This window comes from Myzus persicae, unplaced genomic scaffold, assembly GCF_001856785.1.
Source record: "Myzus persicae strain clone G006 unplaced genomic scaffold, MPER_G0061.0, whole genome shotgun sequence".
Lineage (NCBI taxonomy): Eukaryota > Metazoa > Arthropoda > Insecta > Hemiptera > Aphididae > Myzus > Myzus persicae.
Window position 1 is genome coordinate 270,601 of NW_019104156.1, and position 13,751 is coordinate 284,351.

Sequence of the window (13,751 nt, forward strand, 5' to 3'; positions counted from 1 at the left end):
TTTGTTGTTTATGATGAAGGTTTCATAACCGCAGTGTTGGTTGCCAATTTTTGTACTTTTCACGTGAGACTACGTATAGAAGTTGATTTCCAGACCTAAAACATTATGTGTACAATATCTTTATGATATCTTTAATATCTAGTCGATTTTCATGTACATACAGAAATATTATAAATATTATGAATAATTATACTATTAAATATTTATTCATTAGTTAATAATGCTAATCTACTCAAGTGTACAGACTTGAGTTAGGGTTAAGATTCATAGGTAGGAAGAAATTATGTCAACCAAAATTAAAATAATAAACTACTCTTTTCAGATATTTTAAATTAATCAAATTTAAATTAAAAATATCCATTAAAAATAAAAATACTAAATTACTAATTGCAGTTACATTCCCAGTAACCTGAAATTTCATTAGGTTTTGATAGACATGAAACTACGACGATGTGTATCTAAATTGTCTATCCAAAACGCCGTGTTACACAATTTGTATTGTAAGATGTGTAAGACTATTATATCAGCTAAGCTAGAAAACTTGTAAAACTTAGACTTAACGGATCATAATTTTGAAAAATGATTGCGGGTTAATGACAAGTTTACTACGTCTTAACTGAAGCAAATTTAATATTCCTTTTATAACAGAAATATTCAAATATCAATGGTGTTTGTGTGTTCAAATTGATTATTACATAAGCATATTCAAATAATTATAAAATCAAAATCCATCAAATCAAAGTACTAAGGTCTACTGGGTTTCCAGGCGATCAGTTCTAAAATTTAGAAAAAATGCAACCATTGGTGTACATAAAATGGGAATGGGAACCATCTGCCATCTGGGCCATAGTCCACCGTAACATGTCATGTTTAGTTTTATTATTATTTTATTCAAATCCCATATTATAATAAATTTTGAAAAACAGAATACAGGAAATATTTTTCGTTTTCAATCCACATATCCCAAAAAATATATAGTTTATAGATGACAACATGACTAGACGAAAAATGTAAGTAACATTATTTTGTTACATACTTGATGTCATTTTTTTTTCAAATGTTGGTTGTTATATGAAAAAAACATTTTAATTATACTATTAATCATGAACTATTAAGATGATAATATAGATAATATTAATAATATCTTAGTTCATGTTTGCAGTAATTTCGACTTATTAATTATTATGTACACGGCCGCGTTCAATACCTAATGTTTATATCTAATTCATAATAATTATGTTCTAATTAAAATACGTCGACATTTTCAAGAAGTTTTTTAACTCTAAGCAATGATATTTGATAGTAAATACGCATACGATCCACAATATAATTATTAGTTTACAGTTTACACTCAACAAATTGGAGGTAGTAAAAGGTTTCTACATGACATACATAGAACTACATGTAGTTCAGTCATTTTTCCATTGGAGTGCTAGCTGTATTTCTCACAATATCGAACAGCTGATTTTTTACAAGATACTTTGGACTCGGTAGTCTAATTTCTACACATACGGTGTTTTGAAATCAGTTACTTTAAAGTTTAAAGTCTGAAAAAATGAAAACTCATCTAAGGTGTAAGGTGTTTTACGCCTACCAGCTGTTTTGGCATCGATGACATTTCGTAAAAATATAATAGATTATCGATTATTAAACTTCTATCGATTGTCTTGATAAAGCTATACTATATTAACACGTAAAATTGTAAACAATCGATCAGTTTGTAAACATAATCTTGAACAATCGATTTATTCGATTGTGACCATCACAATAATACAATAATAATAATATTATTATTTTGTGACTACTATAATAATATCGTATCAGTGTGCGGCCAGTATCAGTGACGAGCACAATTCCGCATCAAAACAACAACAATAACAACAACAGTGGCCACGTTGAAGACGACTCTGGTCGCTTGCGCAGTAGCATTTACACCTCACCTGACTAGCGATGGGCGCAGGACGCCAAGCAGTGATTGACTTGTACAAGACCGTAAGTGTGTGCCAGTGTATGTGTGTGTGTGGGTGTGTGTGTGTGTGTGTGCATTTTGCAAGTGGGTACCCTCCTGCCTATTCCCATATGCCATACTACGGGGGCCGCTGATTTCCGGTGGGGTTGGTGAAATCCGATCGCAATCGATCGGGCTCGTGGGTAGGGTAGGGGTGACGATTTGGCTTCGAGTAGAGTGGTGGCGTTTGGGGGTACTTGTTGGATGCAATCATATTATCATCATCATTCATTACCACTAAACGTCATATTATATTACATCTCATACGGATCCTGAACGTGACGTATTTCACCGAATAAGTACTACGAAATCTGTTTTTTTCTTTACAATACCGCCGCCGCCCACTTAGCACGAGAATCGTTGAATTTAAAAATAGTCTATATTTTATTATTATATTATATCACAATAATAATAATAATAAAAAAAAAAAAAATAATAATAATATATATTATTAAATATACTGTTCAGTTTATAACGGGAGTGTTGAAGACGGAGATTTAAAGATTTTTCTACAGTCTATTTTTAACTCGACGAGTTTACTTCAAGGCAATATTTTGTAAATATTGCAGTTCACCTGCCACCTGTGGGGGTGGGTGGGGCTCATCACACAGCACACAGCACATCACAGATTCGACCTTTCAGAGGACGAAATTATTGTAATATATTTTTGTTACAGTATTTCCGCGTAGGACGACACGCTCCATCATTTCATCGTTGTTAAATTTTTATTTATTAATAATATTCAAATATTACACTTACTACTGAAAAATTATTTTTGTTCCCATAGTACGATTTGTTCAAATACGTTACCGAGTTTATTAGAATATTTTAATATATTTATATCTTCGTATTCAGTGGAGTAACTTGGAGTTAATTTGTGTGGGAAAAATATAATAAGCAAATAATAAGTATTTTTGTTCAATTGTGTCTAAAAATATACATAGTTGTGGTGGAGGTGACACTTTTCTGGTTTTTTATCCCTTAAATCATTTAGCGACTATAAATCTATACCCGCATGTGCATAAGCATTAATAGCTACACTTTAATACTACACTACTTATTAATTACATGCAAATATTGATATCGAACAATATTACAACTAAATAGTAAATAATAATTATATAAGAGTTAATTCATTATTATTTTTAAATTATATAATTTATAATTAACCTTTCCTACCTAATAACTAGTAGAAAAACTACAAATAGTAATATACATAAATTATAAAAATGTCCTTAAAGATAGATGCTAACACAAGTTTTATCTTATACAATGACTCATCACTAAGTTCAATTTTTCACATATTCATTACAATTTACATTTCACAGTGACATTCTTATTGTCAAGCAAGTAGTTGACGAGGTTGACACACTTGAAAAATACTAATACATTAGCCTACAGAGCGAATTCACCAATTTTAATAAAAATATATTATTATATAAATTATCCTCCAAGTCAAATATTAAAAAGAATCATGCAAATGATGATTATTTTCATTTACAGTTTCCACATAGGCATTGACTGAGAGACTGATTATTGTTGATACGTAGCTAGGTGACATAGGTCAAGATAATATGATTAATTTTTTTTTATTGGCTTGGAATTGTTTATTACACAGATATGGACTTTGTTTTCATCTTAAGAGTAATAGGCCATAAGTAGGTAGGAACCAAATTAATCGATTCCAAGAACTATTGCTTAGCTATTAAAACTTAAAATATTATACTATGCCTGTAGTACAAAAATTCTCTAGCCTAAATTTTCATAAAAATGTTTACAGAAGTTTCTTATCTGCCGTTAATTATACAGTGGTATCCAATAAGCTTGAAATTTTAGCACCCAAAGCATTTACAGAATAACTGAATCATGTGTCACTTACTCATATAGTGCAGTAACGTAATTGTATAGGAATGTGCACTTTTGTTGAAAACGGTATGAGGAGAGAATATAGATTAGCTAATCTCTATGTGGTTTGGTGCTTTTGAACCATATAAAAATTACACTAGCTAGGTCTTTATAAAGTATATTCCTTATTATTCAAGTTGTTGTAGCTTAAACACCACACTTTCAGAATAAAACAGTATAATATAAATAAATTATTTATTTATTTCAGCTACTTTACATGGGACGAGACTATCCACAGGGTTACGATTTTTTCCGTTCACGGTTGAAAAAAGCTTTCCAACGTAACAGTGACATCAGCGATCCCGAACAAATAAAGATGTTGGTCAAACGTGGTGAATTTGTTGTCAAAGAGATTGAAGCCCTATACATGCTCAAAAAATATAGAACATTAAAAGATAGATATTCTACAGAGAAGGATCAATCATAGTCAATAAAGATAGTTATTTAGTGTTTTTTTTTTGTATATTATATTATTATTATAAAATATGTCTTTGTATACAGTTTTTTTTTTTTATATGTAGTTTAAACTTTCAAACAAAATAATAAAAATAAAAATGTATTGGTGTATAATGTATATATTATAGGTTAATAATCCATAGTGTGCCGCCAATATAAGTGCATTAAACAGAAAAAAAGCTGTTTTAAATGCAATAATATAATCAGCACAGTATTATCAATAATTTTTTAAGAACATAAAATTTTATGTTTAAAATTAAAAAATATTAAAAACAATTCATTTGAAGTTAAATTTAATTTTAAGACAGAAGCATGAAGTAAATATAAATATAGGTCACATGAATAAGTAACAATAAAAATAAATAATACAATAATATATTCTATTATTTTCCTAAAAGATTCAAGTTGAATTGTCAATTTAATGATAATATATAAAATATTTAGGTATAATACATATAATATTTATTTATGGTGTAGAACAAGAGATCAGATGTAGTTTTTTTCTACAATTAAACATGAATCTTTATCCAATTTAATGTATGCAATTGTTTTTAGAACTCAACAAAACAAATACAAATTTCATAAAAGACTTTTATTGTAAGAACATAAATCTCAACAACACCCCAATTAAGTTTTGACAAAATAAAATATATCTGGTGCAAAACACTAATTTCTAAATTTTAGTCTTACTAAGTAAGTTAAGTTATAAACTTTAATACATTATTTGATAAAAATATATTGAACCTTAACAAATTTGCAATTGATTTAATATTAAAAAAAACCATTAGTGTTCCAATTTTCCTAGTAAAATTAATAGTTGTTTCTTAACTTAAATTATTTGAATTTATTATTTATAATAAATTCTGTTTTTTTAGGACATAGTGTTTTATGTAATTTTAGCAGTTTTATTATACCTCTATTTAGCTTTTTAATGCCTGTAAGCGATTTTTCATTTCTTCTAGGTCACCGTCCTCTTCAACTGTTTCAGTTTCTTGTAATACTGAACCCCCCGGTGTTTCAGTAACTGCCATGGGTGCTTGACCTAATGCCCCAGCTGTAATTTCCCATAATACCTGAAAATATTATATGATTAATTAAATCAAATAATACAAGTTTAATTTAACTATGTTTGAAATTTTAAATGTACTTTATCAATTTCTGATTGAGCTTCTTCTTCCATATCTTCAGGATCATCCATTACATTTTCCATTGTATCATCTAACATTTCTTCAATGATTCCAGCCTGAAATTAAAATCAACGAATAAAACTTATTCATATAGGTCAACCTTACTTTAATATTATACTAACCTTCATCATTTCCTTGGACAAATCTCTCATAGTAGCTGCAACTTCAGGTACTTTGATCAAATTGTGCATTGTCTGCATTACTTCTGTAGACTTTTGCAGTGAACCAGCCATTCTCAGCACAGCTAGAATAAATGGATAAAAATGCATTCAGGTATGCGACTGTGAATATATTACAGTATATTATGAACATACACAACTGGTTTTTCATTTGCATTTGAATAGAACTCATATGCGTCTTGGAAGTAATCAGTTTATTGATGGTTTTGCGTGACCTTAGTATTTCTTTGGCCAGAATGATGCACACATCTTTGTTTCCCTTCTTGGCTGCTTCTTTCATCGAACGTTTAACTTTTTCTTCTTCTCGCTGTATGCCTGTGTCACAAACAGAGCATACCAAACCCCCAACCAATATTGTGATTTATTAAAATGGTACTGTAATTGTATAGGTACTAAAAAAGATGCACTTCTGTTGTATATATTTAACACAATACTAGCACACTTGCCTCTTATCTGTCGGTCCAGTTTATAAATCTCTTTGCGTATGGTTGACGTCCATTGTTTTACCTACGCCACAGCAGAGGAACAAAACGAATTCAAGGGTTAATACGACAAGTCTGCACCATCGTTCAACTACGATTACTCACTTGATCCTTAGGATCGACGGAGGGCGATTTACCGAATAAGCCCATATTGATGGCCGTCTATCTGGAACGCGTGCGTTACCTGTTAATCACGTGCTGCAACGGCGCCACAGTTCATAATAGCAATAGAAACTAAAGTAAAATTAGTCACAACCGTATCCGACGCGACAACGGTAGACGTGAGCTTGGAGCTTTCGCGAAATTTTTCATCGCTTATCACGGTATCGCGCATTATAATATGCAGATTAGCAATAGTATTGTTATCTATATCTTTGCGCGTCGACAACATCGCTTATCACGAATATTGGTCCGCCCCAATCATATGTTTTTGGTGATACCGCAGTGATACTGCGTCTTCTCGACCGTGGTGGTCAGTATCAATATCACGTATTCACGTGTCCATTGTCCATTACTATTTACTGTGCCAGAGACCCGGTCATTCGGCCTTGAACATGACTGCACTGTATAGATAGACAGGCGTCAGGCAGTAGACACAATTATCGCACAGTCCACCTCTTCCGCACAACCTTCCACTGTTCAGTGACCGACGACTGCCCGTTGTCCTTGTCACTGTGTAGTTGTCTGTTGGCACCCTACTACCCTAATCAGCCGATGCCTGATAGTGGCCACTCGTTAGTTAGCAGTGCTCTGTAGTGAAGTGGTAAATGGTCAGTCAGTCTTTCGTTGGTGTCCAGTGCTAAGAGTTTAAGGCGAGTTAGTCTAAACAAACGTTTCCTTCAGTTCGATTGTCGTTGTACAACACCGGTCAAACATGTTTCGATTGATGAACAAGATTTCCGGGTCCACGTTGCCGGTGGTGCAAAAGTGTTTCGCCAGCAGTGCCCCTAAACCGATAATCAACCCACCGATTAAGTACACAGAGGTAGTTACTATAGTTATTGATATTATTATAACTTGTGCCATGTCTGTTTACTTGTTTAATGTTCGATTTCTCCGGTCATTAACTACTAACCATATGCATGGGAAAAAATCTGTTCATAGATTCTGTACCTGTATTTATTGCTAAGTGCCTTAAATATGTTTAGCTCAGATCTGAATTATGCCCATTAAAAATATATATATATATTAGGTAGGTACTCCAAAATTAAAACATAGTTAAATACGAGTATATTATGTGATAATGTTTTGGCATGAGTGTGATATAAGACATAAGAGTGTTAGAAATATCTCATTAAGTAGGTACTAGTGTAACATAATTATTGATTACCTACCTATAATATTAATATAACATTAATAAATATTATTAACTAATAATAATTCAATAGTATTATTATTCCTACTTACTGTTTGTATTTTCTTGTCAAGTGAGATATTATTTTAAAGAACTATAGTCAAGATTAAGATACATCTTTTATGTATTTTGATTTTTCGTGTAAGAAGGTACCCTTATTTATTTTTATAGAAAAATTCTAACAATTTATTAGGCAGGTACTTCATTCATTTTTTAAATTGCCAATTTATCAATGATTTATTAGTTATAATAATAGATTCTGTTCTTGTATATTATTACCAAGATAACATTTAGCGGCTGGGATAATTTTATTTTATGGTACCCTAGGATAGGTAATTAACAATCATAAAATATGAAAACGAATTATCACTGCTGTCTTTCTGTATTTGATCATTTTAATTGGTACAGAACCTTTCGCTTTTTATGATCTATATTACTATATTTATAATTTGTAGTAGTAAAGTATTTTCAGACATTAGGTATTACCCAAGGTATTACCTATACATTCACAGGTTGTAGTAAATTTGATATTTTTAAACTTTAAATTGGTCCTGTATACTGTAAAGATAAGTGAGCTCAAAAATATTACTGGATTTTATATTATCGAATCATCTATCTATTTCATTAGTTGAGATTTAGTAGTTTTATTCTAGGTACCACTTCAATATGAATACCTACATAGGGCTTCTTAGCATTTATATGTTTTCATGTTTCAAAACAAGATTATTCTTCAGCTATTATAATATTAGTATATTTTACTATCCTGCTAACGATTTCTGTGATGCTGTTAACACATAGTAACACTATTATTATTAATCCATCATATAATTAATCTATTGTAAATAATAAAAAAATAATATCTGTAACTATTCTACTTTACTGAACCACTCTGTACCTATAGTTAAAATTATAATTGATAAATTTATTTTCCCAAAAGTTTTATAGATAAGTACCTATACATATACATATTTTTTTATAGCTACAAAGGTGAAAGATTATCTGTAGCTCATTATTTATTGAAGGAAATAAAAATGTTTTATCTATTATTTCTATAGTTAAAATATTAACTGTAAAACAATTATACTAGGTATATATCATGAGAACATTTAAAAGTATATCAGCTCACCACCATAGTTTTCTCTCTCTGACCCATGTGTAACATAGCAAATTTATGTTTAGTAGAATCAACCCTATGTTGTTGTATTAGCATTTTTTTTAATTGTAATAATGTACACACCCATAACTCATTTAACTACATACAAAATAAAATATCATAAAATAGCCAACATAGGGACAGAGGTAATGTTCTTAACTTAAAGTTAAGGTTAGGTTAGGTTAGGTATAAATTCACATCCACACCTAATGTTAAAAGTAATAACACAGGGTTGGTTCTGCTAAACATACATTTACTATAGTGCCCTAACATCATTTTTACACAAACAAGCATCTTTAGATATAACACAAGATAAAAAAAAATGTAATATTTTTAAATATAACTACATAAAATAAATACGTCAAAATACTATGACAGCTCTGTGATTACTGTATATTAATACCCCCATAATTGTACATATTTGATTGATTTATTGATTTTTGTTTTTTTAGTTATTCATTAATAATGAATTTGTAAAATCATCGTCTGGAAAGACATTTGATACACTCAATCCGGCTACTGGTGAACCAATTGCTCAAGTTCAAGAAGGGGATGCTGTATGTTCCATATTTTTAACAGTTTTATTTTCTTGTTTTTTATAATATTATATACAATTGTCCAATGATCTATGTAGGTGGACATCAACAATGCAGTTGCTGCTGCACAAGAAGCGTTTAAGTTGGGTAGCCCTTGGCGCACAATGGATGCCTCAAAGCGTGGTATGCTTCTCAACAAATTAGCAGATTTAATTCAAAGAGATGCTGTTTATTTGGCTGTAAGAATTACTCCCTAATTAATGTATTCTATAATGTTTTGAATTAAATTAAATTAATTTCTTGTTAGACCTTGGAGGCATTGGACAATGGCAAACCTTATAGTGTCGCATTGTCAGACGATATACCTGGAACTGCTGGTGTATTACGGTACTATGCTGGTTGGGCAGACAAAAATCATGGTAAAGTTACCCCAATTGATGGTAATTATTTTGCATATACCCGACATGAAGCAGTTGGCGTGTGTGGCCAAATTATTCCTTGGAATTTCCCCTTATTGATGTTGTCTTGGAAAATTGGACCAGCTTTGGCTATGGGTATATTATTTAATAACTTAAGTTATATACTTTGTATTACAATTTACAATACTATAATATCTATTATAAACTTGATCAGGAAATGTTGTTGTTCTAAAGCCAGCCGAACAGACTCCTCTTACTGCTTTGTACATTGCTAGTCTTGTAAAAGAAGCAGGATTTCCACCTGGTGTTGTAAATATTGTTCCTGGTTATGGTCCAACTGCTGGAAAGGCTATTGTTGATCACCTTGGTGTAGATAAAGTTGCTTTCACCGGTTCAACTGAGGTAATTTACTTACTGTAAAATTATAAAAGTACAATATTTTGATAATGTTACTATCAGGTTGGCCAAATCATAGCTGAAGGCGCTGCTAAAAGCAATCTGAAGAGAGTCACATTGGAACTAGGTGGTAAATCTCCAAATGTAGTTTTCAGTGATTCTGATATTAATCAAGCAGTGGAAGGTGCTCATTTTGGGCTTTTCTATAATATGGTTAGTTTTAAAAATGTATAATTGAATGTAATTTATCAACCTAAACCTTTTTGATTTAGGGACAATGCTGTTGTGCTGGTTCTCGGACATATGTTCAAGATACCATCTATGATGAGTTTGTTGAGAAAAGTGCAAAACGAGCAGAAAAACGTATTGTAGGAGATCAATTTGATCCAAAAACACATCAAGGACCACAGGTCAATTTTATTTTAACAATACCCGTATAATATAATTTTATAAACAAAAATATTTTAATGTTATTAGGTCGATGAAGAGCAATTAAAAAAAATTCTTAGCATGATTGACAGTGGAAAGAAACAAGGAGCTACACTTGTTACTGGTGGATCACGAGTGGGAGACAAGGGTTATTTTGTACAACCAACTGTATTTTCTGATGTTAAAGATGACATGAAAATAGCAAAAGAAGAAGTACATTTTAGTATTACATACAACTTACATATTTACATGATATTTAATTATTTAAATCTACAGATTTTTGGGCCTGTACAACAAATATTAAAGTTCAGTGATTTTGACGAAGTAATCAGTCGATCCAACAACTCTGATTATGGTTTGGCAGCAGCAGTATTTTCAAAGAACATAGACACAGTTAATAAAGCTATCCAGAGTTTTAGAGCTGGAACTGTTTGGTGAGTAATAAAAATCACTTAATTTTTTTTCTTATTTAAAGTGATTCATACATACAGGGTAAATTGTTACAATGTATTCGGAGTTCAAGCACCATTTGGCGGTTTCAAAATGTCTGGTCATGGTAGAGAAATGGCTGAATATGGTCTACAACCATATACCGAAGTAAAAACAGTTATCGTTGCTACACCCCAAAAAAATAATTAATTTATTTTAACGCCATGTTAATTTTTTTACATTTTATATTTATGATTTTTAAAACAAAATTATTAAACAGTGCCATTTTTTTTAAGTTTTATTGTTTCAAAATATTTTAAACAGAAGTTATTATTTTATTGTGCCATTATTGATTATCTAATATAATTACCACAAGTAAACATATATTTTACTTTTTTACTATTGTGTACTATCAATGTAATATTTTATCAAAACAACAAATTTCTACTTCATACCATTCAATATAACAAGTAATAATAGTAATAATAAATTAGTATTTAATAAAATGTAATCACAGCATTTTTAAAATTTTCCTCACACAATACAAGAGAGACTGTCATATACAATAATAAAATCAAAAGTTTTTATTTTTATATAATGTTATAACATGGCATTTTGTAATTTTCTTACATTATGATTTATTGATATAGGTAATAAATAATATAAGGATACATTCACAGAATGGTTTGTTATAAAATATTATTGAATTTTTTTGATCTCAGTGGATTACTCATCCTCCCCCATCTCTGGATACGCCACTGATTTCATCTCTTTCCTAGTTAAAACTAATAATTTCGAATTTTCTTTTTTTTGCAAATATGGAACCTACTGATGCATAAACATTCTAGCTTACCCACCGTGCAAGGTTTGTTGCAAACCATCTTAGCGATGATAAAATTAAAATCTCAATGTGATATTAATTAGACATAAATACGTTGTTAAATAAAATAAACAAATGAATGTCTATGTGAAATGTAGTAGGTTATTACCTAATATTGTATTTGTATAATAAGTATATAACATTGATATAACATTCTTGTAAAGTATTTGAGCACATTAGTTTAGTGACTATCTGAATGAATGTATTTAAAAAGTAACTAAAATTTGTTATTAAACATTTAGCAGTATCGTTTCTAAGTTCACCAGCAGTTGTCCACCTTTGAAAACTGAAAAGTTCAAATATTGTTTTATGTTTATATATTATTCCAGTACTGCTCGCAATCGTATACCCAAAAAGGTAAAACAAGCTTTATCGACAATCGCACTTTATTCGGGAAATATTGATCAAAACTACAACCTACAGATTTACAGATTAGACACACTTATGTAAGTTTATTTTGCGCACACTTACAAGTCACTTATGTTATCATGTCAAATTGCCTAAATTAATTTCCTTAAACAAGACTGCTAGAATATTGTTTTACTCTTCGATACCTATTTTTTATACATTTTAAATTTATACATTTTCACCAGTGACATAACTATAGACTATAGGCTATGGACTTAAAAATCAAAATAGACAGAAATGTCCTGCTCTTACTACAACATAGTTTTATAATAAATAATTTTTTTTTTAATTTTTAAGTTAATTTTCTTGATGTTTCTAAACATAGATATATCGTTATCTATAGTGATGATAATAGGATGGATTATTCAATTAAATTATTTACAAAATACCTACCATTTACCAAGTAATAAAATGTGTATAAAGTATATTAGGTACTAATGCATAATTTTACAAGGTATATAAGTACAAGTTATTCATGGTTAACACATGAATTAGGCTTAGGCATTCCTATTGTATGTTACGCCACGGGTTAACGTAGCAACTGATTGCGACCGCTGCACAATCGTGAAATAGAATGTCTTTTTTTCGGATGTGTTTATAGAAACGTAGTTTGTATCTTTGTATTTGTATTCTATACTTCTATAGTATTTCTAGATCTAACGACTAATGAGTGGTATATCGTCTTGTGGTCTCGATAACAACAAACTAAATCTACGTCGGTATCGATATTATTGTTTGTATATTGATAAAATGACTTCATCTGTGTAGTACCTACTGTTGTATTTCTTTACTATTACATTATATTAACACAATTCTAATTCTAACTATCAAACTATAATTTTAGTATACAAATTAATAATTATACATAGTTAATTTTAGTATTTTTTTGTGTATAAATACAAAATACCTTCTTAATATCCTATATGCTTTCCCAGTACTTTCTAGATATCTACGACTTACCACATTTTATCAATGAGATGATTTGTCTCATTATAACTATCTCGTTCAATCACTAACTAGTGATTACAGTGTAAGTTGTATGTTCACAATAATCGGAACAAAATCAGTGGATTGAATACAACTTATCGAATGTAGTAAGCTGCAATCGTCAATGTTTAAAAAAATGAACGGGAGGTGCACGTGAGCCCGTGACAAACAATTAGTAATCGTTTGAACTAACAATGCCGCACTGCATTTGCCTTTATTTGTATTGATTGATAACCGTTTATTAAAAAAAAAAAACAAACATAATATTTAAAAAAGTTCTACTAGGTACCTAAAATAAAGTTTAATACAATTTGGAGTAATAGACAAGGTTTATCAAAACGCGTTTGACATTTTCTACTCTCGAAAAATGTTGCTGCCATATAAGGGTGTGCTAAGTAGATATTTAATAGACACCGCACAAAAGTTAGAAAACTCTTCTGGCAAAAATAAAGTCCAACTAATTCTAGGAGTAATCCAACACTGTCCAACAAGTTACTAACAAATTTTGTAGATATACCTACCATATACGTATTTCATAAATGT

The 13,751-nt window shown here is 30.3% G+C and overlaps 3 protein-coding genes across 3 annotated transcripts; 2 read left to right on the forward strand and 1 right to left on the reverse strand.

Moving 5' to 3' along the window:
* Window positions 1-1,803: 1,803 nt before the first annotated feature.
* Window positions 1,804-4,409, forward strand: LOC111039414 (electron transfer flavoprotein regulatory factor 1). The gene is made up of 2 exons (XM_022322932.1): window positions 1,804-1,992; window positions 4,122-4,409. Exons 1-2 carry the CDS (start codon window positions 1,951-1,953, stop codon window positions 4,338-4,340), a joined length of 261 nt encoding a protein of 86 aa, XP_022178624.1. The 5' UTR covers window positions 1,804-1,950; the 3' UTR covers window positions 4,341-4,409.
* Window positions 4,410-4,946: 537 nt separating this feature from the next.
* Window positions 4,947-6,570, reverse strand: LOC111039413 (charged multivesicular body protein 3). The gene is made up of 6 exons (XM_022322931.1): window positions 6,323-6,570; window positions 6,182-6,242; window positions 5,871-6,050; window positions 5,679-5,800; window positions 5,517-5,612; window positions 4,947-5,442 (listed from the first exon to the last, which is right to left on the reverse strand). Exons 1-6 carry the CDS (start codon window positions 6,365-6,367, stop codon window positions 5,290-5,292), a joined length of 657 nt encoding a protein of 218 aa, XP_022178623.1. The 5' UTR covers window positions 6,368-6,570; the 3' UTR covers window positions 4,947-5,289.
* A 202-nt stretch (window positions 6,571-6,772) lies between these two features.
* Window positions 6,773-11,335, forward strand: LOC111039412 (aldehyde dehydrogenase, mitochondrial). Its single transcript, XM_022322930.1, has 10 exons — window positions 6,773-7,202; window positions 9,177-9,281; window positions 9,359-9,499; window positions 9,568-9,814; window positions 9,894-10,081; window positions 10,139-10,288; window positions 10,348-10,485; window positions 10,553-10,717; window positions 10,781-10,938; window positions 10,996-11,335. The coding sequence occupies exons 1-10, from the start codon at window positions 7,092-7,094 to the stop codon at window positions 11,141-11,143; spliced, it is 1,551 nt and encodes a 516-aa protein (XP_022178622.1). The 5' UTR covers window positions 6,773-7,091; the 3' UTR covers window positions 11,144-11,335.
* The last annotated feature ends 2,416 nt before the right edge of the window (window positions 11,336-13,751 follow it).